Source organism: Zosterops lateralis, assembly GCF_965231275.1.
Source record: "Zosterops lateralis genome assembly, chromosome: 1".
In the NCBI taxonomy this organism is placed as follows: domain Eukaryota; kingdom Metazoa; phylum Chordata; class Aves; order Passeriformes; family Zosteropidae; genus Zosterops; species Zosterops lateralis.
Window position 1 is genome coordinate 23,286,802 of NC_139762.1, and position 17,587 is coordinate 23,304,388.

The 17,587-nt window shown below is 37.1% G+C and overlaps 1 protein-coding gene across 1 annotated transcript in view; it reads left to right on the forward strand.

The window, feature by feature from the left end:
* Positions 1-16,313, forward strand: part of ZNF804B (zinc finger protein 804B) — a gene marked incomplete at its 5' end in the record, with an annotated part of 225,290 nt that extends 208,977 nt beyond the window's left edge. The window contains 2 exons of the mRNA XM_083869659.1: positions 9,847-9,977; positions 12,533-16,313. Of these exons, the coding sequence (XP_083725785.1) occupies positions 9,847-9,977; positions 12,533-16,208 (3,807 nt within the window). The 3' untranslated portion in view covers positions 16,209-16,313. The remainder of the gene's footprint in view (positions 1-9,846; positions 9,978-12,532) is intronic.
* Positions 16,314-17,587: the final 1,274 nt, after the last annotated feature.

The window sequence follows — 17,587 nt, forward strand, 5'->3', positions numbered from 1 at the left end:
TGAATATTTTAAGAGGCTTCTTTTTCATTTCAGTACATATACTAATGGTATTTCTCTTTTTTTTGCAAGAAAAAAATTAAAATTTAGGGATGTAGAAAAGTATGGATTACTGGGATAAGAAACCATGGTATAAGTAAAATAGCAACTTCAAATTTTACAGGAATCAAAATTTCATGGGAGGGAGTAGTAAAGCTTGCTTTAAAGGTCCTTTGTGCCAAGTGATAGGAAAGAATTTGAAAAGTGACATAGCATTTCAAAAACAGTGAATTATAGATTTTTAAACTATTAAACATGCTCATGTCTACATGAAAAACTAGATGTGTTCATAGCATCATTTGACGCAAAAGTGAATACAAACAGACATAATCTGGAGCATTGCTAAGAGGATAACACTAAATGTTACCTCCCATAACTCCAGAACATATAAGTACTACAGGATTGCTCTTATAAAAGTAGATCATGTTCACTTCTACTCTCTTTGCAGTTTGTAGAATAATGTTAAAAATTTTAAGTTATGGCATCACAAATTAACTGTGTGAAGTTTCAGCTCAGTGACATGTTGCACACCAGTAAGTTCAAGGGGACAAAATACAAGTTGCAAATAAATAATATTTTAAGCACATGGCCATAAAAAGGGAGTTAGATAGGACCAAAAGATCTTTAATTTATAAACTGGAAAATTAAGGCATTCACTCTTCACGGTTTGGTCATCTTTTTCCATGACACACTGAATTTGCTTAAGCAACAGCTTATTGCTCTTTTTATTTCTGAAGGAAATGTTTTTTAACTGGGAAGAGATGGATAAGCCAAGTAGAAGAAAGAAAGGTCACTAACATCAAAGGAGAGAACACAAAATAATAATGTGAAGCAAAATTGGAAAATAGTTAAACAAACTATAAAATATAATGAAAATAACCTTTATAAAATAGTACAATGTACTGAGATGTGTTCTTACAAAATTGTCACTGATAAACACAGGCTAAACCAAGATCTTGAATCACTATCCCTGAACAAAACAAAAACCCTCAACATCTGTTCATCTTTTTCTGCAAATAAACCGGAGACTGGAACATAAACTGCTACTCCAATCCCATGGATGAAGATATTAACAGATCTTCCATCTGAATATTCTGCCTCTGTGGGTCTCACTTATGACAAGAATAGCACTAATACACTTCATCCATGTTATGAGTCTATAAAAATAATAACATTTGCATTACAGCTGGTCTTTAATCTATATATTATTAGCATTATGATGATCCACACAGACATACGGGAATAAAGAGAAAAATTGTATTTAGCAAATGCATATAAAATATCTGCATTTATCTGTTTAAATAACAAACTGTAACATACTTCTTTTAGGAACTTAGTTTCATAAAGGTGAATGAGCTTGTAAAATGGGCTGGGAGGAAAAAAATCAAACAGAAAGAGGTGAGAGAGAACAAAGAAATTTCAAAGTGCACTTGGCAGATGGTTTAAAAACCCAAATCCCAGAACAGAAAAAGACCAAATAGGTTATAAACAGCTAATCTCATTTAGAAGGAAAGTCAATCCTCTCTGTCTTAAATTTATAATAAAGGAGAGAAAGGAAAAATGGATGGTAAATACAATAAATCACAAGTGTAGAAATTGGAAAAGAAGTGATGGAGAAAGTAAAAAGGGCAAAAGAAAAATCTGTAGTCATCAGAGGTGAGGAAAAGAAAGTTTCTGAAAATGTATTGCGAACATAGAGTATCTTCTGGTCCAAACTGAAATTATTTACTTGTTAGTAGTGACATAAAAAAGATTATTCAATTCAAATTTCTGTTCTATACTTGGAGCAAAACTAGATGCCTTAGCATGATGTTTAGGATGATTTTGAAGTACCACTCTATCAATACTTAAGAAGGACCTTAAATAACATATTCTAGAAATAAATATTTTTGTCTTAGCTGTTTTAGGCCATAAACTCTTGTAAGAATTAATGTTGATTTTTAATGAGTCTCAGAGCACTAGAAGAAAAAGCATCAAGCTAGATGATGCCATGGTAGGATTTAAAAATAATAAATAAGAAAATCTGTCATTCTGACATTAGTGCCAGGGAAAATACTGGCATGACTTATACAGGTCTTCATAAAATGTTGAAGAATTATTATGTAATTAATTTAATTTATTATGGATTATAGAAATTAGCTCTTGTCAAAGTCACTTAAATTCTTCAATTTGTCTGGATGTTGCCTGCCCTCTGTTAGTGAAAATTTTTGATCAGATGATTACAAAATTCCTTTGTGGTCTTTTCTGATCGAGCAAAACTGCAAGGAAATGTTTAGTCTGAGCAGGCATTTTTTGTTATAGAATTGCTGTTAGATTTCTGGTTATCTTTAACCATCCTACTCCAGAAGAGCTCAGTCTACTTTGAGCAAATACAAGAGAAATAATATTTTGATTTAGACTGATTAAAAAAAAAATAAAAAAAAAAAATAAAAAAAAATTAAAAAAAAACCACCAAAAAAAAAAAATAAATAAATTAAAAAAAAAAAAAAAAAAAAAAAAAAAAAAAAAAAAGAAAAAAGGTAAGCCACAATCTAAAATATTTTCTATAGATAGCTATTAGAAAAGTAATATTTTACTTCCTTCATATATTTGATGAGGCTTCTGCTTGAACTCCATCCAGTATCCTTCACACACTTTTGCCCAGTTGGTAATTTTTCATCTAAAGTTCAGTGACTGTTGACTATAATCAAGGTTCCATTTATCTCAAGTAGCTATTTTAATATCTCTTTTTAGTGATGTACTTCTTCTCTTGTAGAGCACTTCAAAGTCTCTGTGCAGTGGTTGAATCAACTTTCCTCTATGTAAACTATGAACATAGCACAATAATTTGGAGGTCTATCCTTTATGCTCTGTTGTTGTCCCCTCAGCACTATCACGGTCATCAAGAATCAAACTATTATAGAGCTAAATCAAAATTAGGTTTAATACAGGTGTCTGACTTTTTTGTCAATGGATGTACAAAGAGTTAGGGGTGATAATTAAATATTTATACCTATAAATGTTGATTTAGTCCCCCCCTGCTCTTTCCAGAATTCATTCCATCTCTCTATGCCTTCATTTATTTATTTATTTGTAAAATGATATCGTGGTAAGGATGAAGTTTCATAAGAAATCTGAAATATGCCTATGAAGAGTGTAATTAAAAATCTATGTATAGACATTTCTACTGTCATTTTTGTTACTCTGAAAGCATTCTGACAACATTGAAAAAAGATTGAGGCCAAGTTTTGGACTCACCTGTAGAATTCTGGAATAATTTAGATTCTCTTTTCTCTTTTTAAAATGTAGGTGATTTTGTATTCTGCCTGCTACAGTAAAACAAAGAAAAATAAAGTGGTGAGAAAACATGTGGAAAGTCTTAAATATTTTTAAATAGGATTAGAATAAGTACTGAAATTTTTGAAAGGAGCTAGTCTTGCACAGGATCTGTAATGCCAGTTTATTTTATTTTAGCTGCTTAAAGGAGAAGGAAAAAAATAAAATATATGCAATGATGTTTTTGATCTAAGAAAGATCCAAACGCCCTGACAAATGAGATAATATGAAGGCAAGATACAGACCCTGCCCTGAGATTTTCGTCATTCAAATGTGTTGATTTTTATGTATAAATTGCTCTGTATTCCAAAGTGACACTAAATAGATCGAATGAAAATCCACAGTATGTAGCCAGCTTGGTGGAGTCTATGATAACACATTTGATGGAACTGATAGAAACATGAGCACTCCATAGCTCAGGCTTCTGCCGGAGTGAGGTGCTGGCACAAGGTGCATGTTCTGTCCTCTTCCTTATGGAAACAGCCTCCAAATGAATCTGTTTCAACTTCGTTTGTGGGATTCTTATGAAAAACACAATTGGATCTTTTTAATTGAAAGTATGCACAAATGGATACTTTCATACAACAATAGATGGAATCAGTTTAATTTGGAAGAATACTTGCAGGTCTGGTTAAACAGTAAGAGTTTCTCTGAAAACATGTATAAATAAGCCCTCTGAAGGGCCATCTGTAATTTATCCTTCAGGTTAGATCCATGATCAGCATCTCTTTCACTGATAAATGGATTCTCTAGGACATGCCTGAGGACTGAGTTTCCATCCCTCCTGCTATCATCTCATTCTCTAATCCAATCAGACCAGGATAATTTCTCTTTGTCTTGTCATTCACTTCCACTACCAATATTAAATCTTTTACAGCTGACTATAATATAAAATACCCTAACAAATAATTACTTGCACACACTTCAAAGGGATCTGTAGCTATTTATGGGTAAAACAAATGAAAATTTATCAGCTAGTTTTTCAGCTTCATCTCTCATTGCTAATTCCTGTATATAATAGCTTTTCCAATTTATTTTTAGGATTTTCCTTATGATAGTAAAGGCAAATTCCTTCATTGCTCTTTCCTCACTTTCACTTAGCGAGTTAACACTGTAAGCTTTACATATGAAGTTTAATTATGTTCTCTAGTGACTATCATTCTCATTTGATGGTTTGCAGTGTGAAATAATTTTACAAATAATGCATTTGTTTCCAATGTTAGGGTTACAGCAAGAGAATAATTACTGAAATTAACATTCCTTTTTTCCTCAATTAACCCTTATATGGTGAATTTGATTAGAACTTAATTAAGGAGCTTTTTTGCTGAGTGGAAATAAATCTTTAAAGCAAATCAGGCACTGAAACACTCACATTAGTTCAAGGACTTCAGTTCAAAGAAGGCTCTCGAAATACAACAGAAGATGTATATCCAAACTGTTATATACATTTTTACCTGGGGCTGGAATGCAAAATAAGTAGTTTGGCAGGTGCATTGTGAATGATATTCCAGAACAAAAATATTCTAAACGTAATGGGAAAAAATAGTTTAATTTATACTAAAATGACATTTTCTAGCCTAATACATAGAAAATTACTTTTTTCTCAAAGATGCCTTCTATTTACATCCATGCAGTTACACTACTTGAAGAAGGAAAGGATTTGCTACTCAGTAGAATTGCAGTTCTTCTTCCCAGAATCTGAAGAGTTACCACTGAGAACCCCTGTGAAATCCATAAAATGGCACTGACCCTGGCAGAATACTCAGGAGGAGTAATACTGTCTCACAGTACCATCCCCTTGTGGTCCTCAAATTGACACACTTGGCAGTTCAGAATGTGGGAAAGCAGCTATGAGTAGCTCAAATTCTCCTTATTTGTTACCAGTTCACCACTCTCATTTTCTTTCTTTATTTGGCAGTGTGCTTTCTTTAACTTTCATTTTTTGGCTAACATTCCTGCTTTCCTTATTATTCTTTTCATCCACTGCCAAGATCAGCTCCAGCTGCACCTTTGCCTTGACCAATCCTTACATAACTGAGCAGCATTGCTATGCTCTTCCTGGGATACTTGTCCCTGCTTCCTCTACCTTTCCATTCCTTCTTGCCAATTCATTTGACCAGCAGGTCTTGATTCAGCCATGCCATTCTCCTTTCCTCTTACACCAAAGGATTGGTGTAACCTCCTTAAAGATCTGCCAGCTTGATTCTGCTCCCATGTCCCAGGGGGCAGTTTCTCAGGTGAGCCCATTGACTAAACCCTTCATTCCTCCCACCACGTTGCAGGGATGGCAATTAGGTCCCAACTTTCTAGCAGAGCAGTGGGATCCAACTCCTCCAGTTTGCTGCCCATGCTGTGTGCATTGGTGTCAAGGCACCTTAGCTGGGAGGTCAGACATGTCTCCTTAATAAAGTAGCACTCTGTTGAAATTAAGATAGACACTTTTAATTATCTCTGTATACAATGAAAACAAAGAGGTTTTTTTGCATTTCACTTTATCCCTCTTGTTTTAGACAGCTGCTTTTAAAACAGGTGATTAGATCCCTAAAGTGCTTATTTCTTTCCAGTGGTTGTGAAGAAAGGCATCTGAAATTGATCAGAAGAATAGAAATCCAGGTAAACATTTACCTGCACAGGGAAGAATAGAAATCAGGATCGTAACTCTGGATAGAAAGCAAACTCAGTACTGCAAACCCAGCCAGCAGTGAATATTCTTCAGGTGCTCACAGGTCATCACAAAGCAAGCACTGGCCCAAATAAAGTGACAATTTTAAAAAGAACAAAAACTCCCAGACATTAAGAATTGGAAGAAATTGCTAAATTACAAATATCTGGCCACTGTTATTTGATGTCTAGCAAAAGTAGGTATTGACAATGCAACTCATTTAAATCTCTTGGAGATTCATAGGAAGAAAAGCATAGATTCAGCAGTTTTTGACTGAGTCTTAAAAGAGCCAATGGGACTCAGACCAGTTCCACAAGTAAATCTTTCCATGACAATGAACATTTTTTGTAGTCTTCTCATATAGTCTTCTCATAGTCTTCTCTGTGGGTTGTCATAAAAAAAGGGATGATTTACTTTTAGATACAGAAATTTCCACGCACACGTGTACAAAAAATTAGAAAGAATCGAACATGAGTTTAAAAATTCAATATAATTGCATGACAATTATATTTGTAGCAGGTGAAGGACAGAACACAAAATAAATCATATTTTATTATATATATATGTGCTTGTATTTGGATGTCCAGTTAAGCACCTAATTATGTGAAAAATGCAATTGCTGTGTAAAGCAATGTGAATTTTCAAGCACACCTGCTGAACTTGGGGTTGTCATTCAGATACCTGCTCAATTGCATCCTCTTCTACCCCACCTGCAGAAAATATCTGTGTGCTTTTCAGGAGTCTGGCACAGGTTATTAGTGAAGAAAACCAGGGCTTTGCAGGCAGTCCCATGATCTATCCAACATAGCTGACAAATTCCATTATGACTTCTAACTAGAGCTTTAGCAGTGCAGCTTTGTTTTGTTTTGCTGAGTGAATGTGCAGGGAAAGCCCTTTCTCTCCTCAGACTGTAGAGCTTTTGAATCCTTGGATTTCATCTCCAGTTGATGAGTTCTCTGCTATGCTTACCTACATTTCTTTTTCTCTACTTCTCTGACACATGCTGCATGCCATTAGAGAGCAAAAAATACTGCTGGAACTCCTATTGTTAGTGTTGGTCCATTTGCTTTTTTGATTATCATCCTAACTGTCAAAGAAACGAAATGGCATTGCTTTTCGGTACTGTGCTCCACAGTTCTCAGTTTCACACTGTTCTTTGTTTCCTTGACAGGTAGAAACTGTTTCTGTTTTTCCTCATGAATGCTTTATGTGTGATGCTGAACAGCTCATGGTGACAGCTTAAACATAGCAAGCCACTCTAAAGGGCATTTCTCAAATGTGTTTCTTTGCCCTTTCTTCACATTGGACATGTTAATAAGGCTCAAGACTACCTATGTTTTTCTGTGGAGAATAGGATCTTTACAGCTTAAATATCTCTACACTCGTGTAAATATTACCCAGATGACAGAACATTTGGATTTGTTCTGGGAAGATTCTCTGAGTTCTTTTTTCAGCTTTGGCTTTAATATATTATTTGAAAAGCTTCTTTCTTGAACCAAAAGTAACATTGTCTTACATATTCATCCATTTGACTGTAAATTGCAGATAATGAGGTTGAGGGAATGGAGTGCTATTGTGACTGGCCTGATGAGGGACAAATGAATAGTGACAGAGGGCACAAAAAGGGACAGGTAAGAAGTAAACATATGCTGAAGTGAGCATTTCTTTCCAAGAAAGTTAAGCCTAAGAGCTTTAAAGAGGACTTTGCAGCCGTCCTATTTCAGAGTCTAGTTCAAGGAAGTACTGAATGTTGGGACTGACAAAAACTTTACTGAGAAACATACAGATTTGACAGACTGTAAATAGTCCTGATGAAATGATTAAACTTCATCAGGGACTAGGCAGCATGATGATCCTTGCTGGTTGGTGGTGCACCAGTTCCTTGAGCACCTTCCTGGCTTTCTTGTCCTCATCCGACAGGCAGCGTCTGTGCAAAACCATCGGGGTGGCTGAGAGCCAGAGACCCATCTTAAGCTGCCTGAGCAGATTATTTGTGGACAGACCAGCTCTCCCTGTCTACAGATCTGTGCTCAAAGGCATATGTCTTGGGGTCCAAAAGACTGAGAATAAACAAAAAAACTTCTGCTATTAGTTCCCCAGCACTTATTTTTCTCTCACAGATGTTATCTGACTTTTTAAAAAATCCCATATTTGAAGGACAGCTGACGTGACAGTGGTGAGAGATGCTCACTAGAGCTTTCCAGCACTCTTCACAGAAAGAAACCACAGATCTTGTATGGCCTGTTTCCACCAAGTGTTTTTCCATGCCTCTCTGTCATATTATGTCATTGCCACTTACTGAATTCTTTCATCTTAGCTGGACAAAAAAGAAGCTGTCATCTCTTCAGATGGTGATTTTCACCCATTTGCTTTATCATAATCTATTGGCAAAAGCTAGACCTCTCTCCAGAAAGCACTTCTCTCATGCATTTATAATTTTCTTGACCTCTACAAGTTGAGGACTCCTTGCCTCCAGCCGTGTTTCTCAGAAGCAGGTGCATGTTGGTCAGTGTACAGCTCTTGCCATGGCTAGGCTGCTCCCCATACCTGAGCTGCAGAAAGCAGTATTTGCTTTTACAATGCTTGGTCAGCCTTCAATTTATCCTACTGATGCATATTGATCTTTTGGCCCTGCTGTAGTGAAACAACAGCATGAGATGATGTCAGTGATTGGGATGTTGATCTTTAGGTGCTGGTGGACAGTCAAGTAGGCATAGACACTGAAAGATGAGCAGTAGTTTGAAAATGACTGTGATGTCAAAACTTCTCTTCAAATCTACATTGCAAAAAATGCTCCATGGAAAGTTTAGCATTTCATGGTGTTGCCACAGTAGTTCTAAGTTACACAGATGAGCACAGCCCCTTCTGGACCAAGGGGCAAGCGAATGCAGCAGCTTAGTTTCAGTTCTGGTCCTCAAAGCTTCCAGTTTGGACATCTGGCTGAATACACCAGAGTTCCCTCCTATCTTGTAAACATTTTTCCCAAAACACTGGAAAAGTGGGGAAGGAGAAAGGCATTTCTGCCATGGAGTATGGAAGCATGGATTTGAACTGGGGAGTTGTAAGGTTAGAGATGACTTGCTGACTCTTACAGAGCACAGTGAACTCAGGGACAACTGTTTTTCCAGAGGATGCTGTTGACACTTTCTAGTTTATGTCTTCTCCTTCATTTTCCTTATGGTATCAGCAGTGCAAAATCAGGCAATAAAAAAATGTAATAAAGGCAAAGAAATTTGCTCTCTCCAACAGCAATTACCTGATTTATGGATGTGTGAGGAGATTAAAAAATTGTGAAAATAACTATAAAAGAGTTTCCTGATCAAATATTTCTGACAGTGGTTCTCTCCTTTGAGAAAATAATGCAGCCTTAAAAAGGTACAAAACCAACAGATAAGTTCCCACACATCTGTGTGTACATGTGCGAGTAGAGAACTGTAAAATAGGTTACACATAGGAGCTCAGAGTTATTCCAGTATGTGTCTGTGGATTATATTTTAACAGGATGAATTGAATAGGAAAATGTTGACCTCATTAAATACATTCTAGTTTTGTGTCTGTATTTGTACCCAACAGAACATTTGTGTATTCATAAGAAACCAAAAAAGGTATCATTCATATGTAGGCATTTATCAGATAAATATCAGAGGGTAAATTATGCTGTTTTGTTAAGCAAAAATAACATTTTCAGTCTCTTCTCACTATTATAGTATTTTAAGTGTACTTTTACTCTCCATTTACATACTAACTTAATGAAAAGTAAATACATTTAGTAAGAGGAACTATATCTGCTGTGTACATGTCTAATCCCTTCTGTTTATATTCTTTTCACACAGAGATTGAAAGATTTAAAACAAAGGGAATTTGCTCGAAATGTGGCCTCAAAGTCATGGAAAGATGAGAAGAAACAGGAAAAGGCACTCAAGCGACTCCACCAGCTTGCAGAGTTACGGAAGCAGTCAGAATGGCAAGTTTTTTAAAGTTATATGAGGTTTTAATGCCCTTTTTCCTCCCTTCCAGAAGAAACTGTAATATTTTTACTCCTACACAATGTAATTGTAATGTACAGAGATTGTCTGTACTGTAACCTGTTTTCAGGTGCCTTCAACTCCAAATGATCCTGCTCTGCAAACCATACATTGAAAACCTCTGACTTAATTACATGCTGTTTGAAAGTTTGTCATTTTCTCTCCTGTAGACAGTTATTGTTATGTCTTCTAAATGGAATGTTTTGAAGACACTTTTATAATATCACCATTTTACCTCATCCAAACTGATCTGAAGAGATTAGTATGAGTATCTCAACATTTGATTGTAAGTTAATGGGAGAGAATAAACCCTTTGTGAATAATTTTTACTACTTTTAGGGTACTGGGATTATTTTTCAGTTTCTCTGTAGGATAATTCGAAGGAAAAACAAGTCATTAACTGAATTAAGTTGGTCTAATACTGTCAGATCTATTGGTTAATATCAAGATAGAGGACAAACATTTAAGAAATTTAAGAAATCTCCTTTGTTTAATGACACTGAATGCTTCCATAGAATAGATTGCCATCAGACCAATTGTTTATATTAATCTATGACCACAATGAGTTAATCAGATAAATAAACTGGCATTGTTTTAAATTCATCTGAAGATTACTGTACCCTGGAAATAATAGCATTCAGAGTTTATTACAAACTCATTTTGGCCCATGTAATTGCTTTTGAGCAATCGGCTGACATATAACAGTTTAGTGCTAATATATCACTTTTATGATTACGACTCCATTTTCATACAAATCTGCTGAAACAAATGTAACTGCCTGTGGGAAGCTTCCTTTATGCCCACGCACTTGAAGATGCAGCCTGAGATAGACTGATAATGTCGGTGATAATAGGAAAGCCAGAATGAATCTGGGAGGGAAAGAGCAGGTTTGCTTTTAGATAGAGCCAGGAGTCCATAATATTTTACATAGAGTGTGGAAAGAAAGAGCTTGCTATTCCTCCCTGTAATCACTAATAGGCTCAGAGGAGGCTGGGTGCCAGGATTTTGGTTGAGGGGTAGCATTCCCAATTGCTCAGGAAAGACAGAAGGTCAGCTCTTGTAAGCAGAAGTCTACACACATCATCATGTTACCATCCCTGAATACTGTCTCCCAGGTTCAAACACAGTTCCTTACAACAAGCTAATTCAATCTAACAACAAAATTATTGTTAATCTTGTGCACAGAAAAATCTTAAATCTAATAAGGCTTTGAAAAGGATTTCTTTATATGCCTCCTCCAAGAGACACTTTGTTCTTAACATACAAATAAGGTTTAATTTGTATCTTCTGGTGCTGAATTTCTGGCAAATGCAAATATATTCTCTGAAATGCACACATTTTCTCATAATATGAGTTGACCCTACTCCAGGGAGCCTTTCTGTCTTTCCTCTTGAAGACTAATGTATTTTTATAGCGTTTATAAAACATGATTGCCAATTATAGATAACTTATATGCAGATCTAACAGTTTTAATTTATTTACATTTAATTAAAATGTTTTATATTTTTTATCAAAATCTTTATTTAATCTGTTTCCAGGGGTTTTTTTTCTTGTTAGTGTTCTGTAGTAGTGCATTGATAGCAAACGTAGATAAGTAGTCTAATGAAATGTGTGTTTAAAATACCTTTTGGAAAAACACTTTTATGGTGGCTGTATATGTCACATCTTTAATGGAGAATGGCAACAGTCATTTCAGTCTCAGTTAATTATCTGTTTCAAGAAATCAGTGGTTTGCCATTCTTGTTAAAGCCCTAGAATAGGTAAATTATTTTTCTTTTAATTACAAGAAAACGAAATCATATTTAAAATTCAAGATATTTTGAAAAGAAGAATAATGTAATTAACAGAAGCAAAGCATAGAAAATGTGGCAAAGTAAGTAAAATCATGGTTGATAATGAGACCAGTGAAGCTGTGACTTTTTCCCCCACCAGTTTGCTGACAAGTTTTAGTATGAATATCTGTTTGAATGTTTTGCAAAATCATTTATTGTGGAATAATTTAAAGATAAAATAAGATTCTACTCTTAAAAAGATCAAAAAACCACAGTCTTCCCTAAGTAAGCAGAATGTTTCTCTTTCTCTTCTATAGTTTGATTTGCAGATGCTTCAGGTGGAAGCATCTCTTTTTGAACATGGTACGATTTCCTTTGCAGAGGCCTTTGAGAAAACCAAGACTTACCACAGGTTAGGTTCCCCTAAATATAAATTCTGAGTAAAACCAATATTTGTTTTGCTCATACATGGGCATAACTGAAAAAGAACATCAACGTGCTGACATTAAAACATGTAATTTTCTGTGTGTAAAGACTGTCTTGCCCATTTGAAAGCCCAAACTGATGACAAACCACACATTTTCCCTGATGAAACTTAGCTTTACCCTGTGAAAAATTGAGTGACACTCTCCTTCGCCAGACAGACATTGTCAAATGCAAGCTCTGTCATAACTTGGTTACTTAATAGAGCTTTCTTTTGTTCTTTATTTTTTACCTTAAAGCATCACTGGGAGTGGACCATTGCTTAAAGCCCCCCGATTAGTCCTGGGAAATCAGCAATCACCAGATGGCATTTTCCTGTACAAGGGCAGCAAGTTCACAGCAAGTTCTCAAAGAACCATCACAAGTGAAGGACAAGGCTTCTCCAAAAGCATAATAGAGAAACAGCAACTTCTTATCAGCAGACATCATCCCCCAACTGAAAGACACCGTGCACTTGGAAATCACATCTCACAAATATTCCCAGAGAGCAACAATACCTCTCAAAGGGCAGGAGTGTCTTTTTCATTCTCTAAAAAAGTCCCTTTGAAGCTTGAGTCCTCAGCATCAGTCTTCAGTGAGAACTCTGAAGAAGGAAATGATTGTAGTGAGTCCCCCAACCATAAAAAAAGGCAAACTATTGAAGGCAGTCACTCTGTCACACTTTTGGAGGAACAACTGAAAGCAAGTTTGGATAAAGAATCACCTATTATACAAGACCAAATGGATTTAGATAACAGTGCATCAAGTCATGTAGCTGCAAAACCTAAAATGCTAAAGGAAAATGATAAAAGTAGTGATAGGGAATCAGAAGAAAAATTCAGAGGTAATCTTCCATTTTCTAAAGTCAAAATACCGCTTTCAAATTCGAATTTTTCTGCTTCACTGAGAGAAACAGAGCAAGAGAACAAACTGAATGAATCTGAACAATTCTTAGAAACTCCCATTTCATCTTCATGCCAAGCTAGCAATTTTTGTACACGGCTGAACACCTACAAGCACAACAATGCCCACCTGTCTGACCAGTTACGTGAGCTCCCACGACAGCCAGCACCTGAACTGACCTGCTCAAGCAACATTAGTGACAGTCCTGGAGTGATAAAAAGAGAAAGATCTTTGGAGATTACAGAAACCACAGATGGGAATATGGAAACATTTTCACAGGAGACCATGGTTAAAGAAGTTAAGCCCCAGGCACTGCCTTTCCTCCATGTAGTGAGCAAAGATGGCACCACTGCTCTGCAGTGGCCCACAGAATTACTTCTGTTTACAAAGACTGAGCCCTGTATTTCATATGGCTGTAATCCACTGTATTTTGACTTCAGACTCTCTTTAAATCACAGGGAGGGTAAACAGCATGGAACAAACAAAGCAAGCTGTAAAGAGCTTTCTAAAAATAAGACTGCAGATGAATATGAACCCTCAGGTTTAATAAAACACAAGCAAATGTCAAATGGACAAGATAATCAGTTGTTGAAACCAAAGAAGATGAAAGGGTCCCTAAACCCAAGAAAGACCAAGCAAAAAGCTGAGTCAGACATAGGGAAAGAAATAAATGAAAATGGTCAAAAATGCATTGCAGATTATTTGAATGAAAATATACCCAAAGTGCCTGCTTACCTTGATGTCTCACAAAAAGATTATGTGACAGAAAAAAGTCTTTATACAACAACACTGAGAAGACCTTTAAAGCATCATTTCCATGGCTGTGAAAGAAAAACTCAGAACATTAAGAATGAAAGCATTTCCCTTTCTGCTTTTATGTCTAGGATTAAAAAATCTAAATCTGCAAAATGTCATTTAATTGATTCTGAAGAAAGATATGAGAACCAAAATGACTCCAGATCCCTTCAAGATGTGGTCAGCTGCAGCAGTGACATAAGTGACAGTGGAAAAGACTCTAGTGGAAGTTTCTTTTGTTGTAAATCCAGTTTGAACAGGTATTCAGATAATGAAGGATGTGGAAGTTACTCAAGATGCTGGAAATTCCCATCTCCTCAAAAGTCCTTGTCAGGCAGACATTCCAACTATTCTGACACTTCAGTTAGCAGTACAAGTAGCTACATAAGCTACATGAGTCCCACATCAAACAATCACAGAAGGAATAATTTGCTTTGTTGTTGTAAAAGAAAAAGCAGGACAGATGAAAGGCACAAATGTAAACACAGAAAGCACAAGTGTATTTTCACGTCCGATGATACAGACGAGGATTATCTTTGTCATAGTAGAAGTCACAGAACTAGAAACTGTATTCAGAGTGGCACAATTAAATATGGAAGAGGTTCAAGACATAAAGTTTCACAAATCAGAGACAGTTCTAAACACAGGAGATGTAGACATCAGCATTTTGGCAAAGTTCATAGTAGGAGTAGAAGCAACCACAAATCCAAAAGTGGTTCCACCAGTGATTCAAGAAGCAGTGAAAGATCATCTAGCAGCAGAATATCAAGAGGCAGCAGTTCAGAATCCTTCTCCAAAGAGACTGACAACTGTGACAACAAAACAAAAGAGGATGCTGAGAGAGGTTCTAACACTGAACCAGGAAAAGCTGAAACTGCACATTCCAACTCTCTGAATGTGAATAGTCAGTCTAAAAACTTTCCCACCTGCTCTTCCAAAAACCTGGCAAAAGACATATATGGTAAAGGAAAGTCAATGACAGCCAAGTTACTTTTAGAAAGAGTGCAGTCTAAGAAAACTCAGCATGATTCAGAGAGATGTTCAATCAGCAGTGGTGTAGAATTAAAGGATCACTCACAAAGTCACTTTGCTCTTCAGTTTTCATCATCAGTAGATGACATTGCAATGTTACCTGTGCCAGAGAAAGTGCTTAGCATAGGTAAAAATGACATGAGACATAATGAAATCAGTTTGTTGGAAAACAGTGTGAAGAAAAACAACTCTGCAGCATCAGAGATTACTAATGTTACACTTTCACCTGGAACTGATTATGATCATTGTATTCTTAAAGACATAATTCAAATTGAAACAGGCTATCAGAGCCCAAGCATAAAAAGGAACACAGCAATAAAGGAACAAACCAATTTCTTCATTAGTGAAGTGCAGCCCTTTATACAAAGCTGTGATCCAGTACCAAATGATTTCCCTGGTGCTTTTCCCTCTAATAGATATTCTGTTGTTAATTCAACAGAGACCAAAGAAGAACTACATGATGTAAACATGGACTTGAACCGGGCAGAAGGCAGTTCAGACTCTTTTTGTGACAATGCTATGCAGAAGTATGGTGACACACTAAATGACCTAGAAGTGTACAGTAAATCCACCTCCCCTCCTTTAACACAGCAGCCTATCACCTTTACACCAGAAGAAGTAGACAAATATAGGTTGCTGCAGCTGCAAGCCCAGCAGCACATGCAGAAACAACTTCTGGCAAAACATCTGAAAGTTTTGCCTGCCCCAGGACCAGCTGCCTTCTCTGCAACACCAGCAGTTCCTGCCCTCCCCGTTCAGCAGCAGGCCACTGTCACCACCATCCACCACACGTTGCTGCAACGCTTTGCTGTCTCAGCATCTGTGCACCCCCACGGCAGCCATCTGTCCCTGGCGCCCCTCCACCCCCTCTCTCAGGCACATTTTGCCCCCATATCACTTTCCCCACTAGCGCCAGCCCTTCTTCCCGCCCACCCTGCTTTGCTGACAGGACACCCGCTGCACTTGGTTTCTGCCACTCCCCTCCACCCTTCCCCACTGACCTTCCCTGCACTGCCACACGCTGCATATATCCCAGCCTTATTCACACCACACCTGAACACAGCCACACCTTCTGCCCTACACCCAAATCATCTGGTACACCCCTTTTTGCAAGGACAAGAGCCCCATCACTATTCTTGTTCTATCCAGACCCAACAGTTACCTACATCAAAAGAAGTTTTCAGTGTTTCTAGCTACTTAAACTAGCCCAAATGAGTTCACCATGGCTCCAACCCCAAATTTAAATAAAATAATGTATTCAATCACCTCTGAGGGGAAATCTGTTTTGCTGAGAGCACAACAGCAAAGATTTTAAAGTCCACAATCTGGCTGACAGCATATGAATGTTGATTTTATTCTTGTATCACTGAGGAAAAGCTACTTTAAAGCCTTTCATGATCCCATGAGATATCGCAAGAAGCATGGGTGGCCAGTGTCATTCTACAGAATGTTCTAAAAGAATAGCTTGAAGTGAAGTCTATGACTGTTAATAGGAATGGGACCACAGCACCCAGAAAAAAATGGGATCAATATCAACACTGATGAGGGATTCAAAGTAGCACAATTTAAGGTTGAGCAATCTTGACACACCTCAAAGATCTGATTTTCTGAGTTTGTATATGAAACAGTGCCTGGTTTGGCTAAGGTATTTTAGACTGAGCAAAAAATAAGGTATCTGGGACCAGCGAACCCTGGGGCTGTCTCCTGGCCAAAGTAAACTGGGGAGGCTCAGAGGGAGGGGTGATGAGTTAACACCAGAAAATGAGGATCACAACAACATCTTGAAGATATTTAGTGATTTTATCCCTGCATATGTTCCTTGGACAGTGTAAAGGGACTGCAGTCAGGCTACGGGTACATAAATAAATATTCCCTTGTCATAGGGAGCTCTGTGCTGTGCCTGTTTTCTCTCTGAGCCAAGCATCCAAGCAGGCTCACCAAGAGGCCAAGTTCTTTGGCAGTGCCTGTGTGTGGCTGTGTCACGGGTATGTTGGGGTGAGCCACAGCAGCCCAGAATTGCCAAGCGACCAGGGCTGGCTTTGAACCTCAGAGTCCTTGGCTAAAACTGCAGCACCTTTTCCTACCAAACAGAGCTCTGATGTGTGGAAGAGTCTTCCCAAAGAATGTGTAAATATTTTTCATCTCTTTCACAAACAACAGAAACAATTGGCTGGTCCTATAAAATCATGCTGATATTCATAAAGATGCAGAAGTAAAATTCTGATCAGAAACTGTCTCCAGAGGTTGAGACTCACAGAAAAAATTGCTCAAGTACTCAGCATTTAAAAGTCTATTGAATCTAAACAAGTATGTCAAGATTCTCGCATCGCTTCCCAAACTCTCAACAAATAAATTGAAATTACAAATCCACAATGTTTGAATGCATGTATCCAACCTTCAGAGTAATGTGTGGTTGAAATTGTTCCTAATAACTGTGTATCTGGAAATAGGTGAAGGCTTCAGCATCTCTTTGAATGGCATTGTTCGACATTTTTATAATGTTTCTAACTGAACACGGGATATTTAGCATGAAATTAGTTCATAATTACAGTTAGACTGGAGGCATGCTTCCCAATAAAATTGGA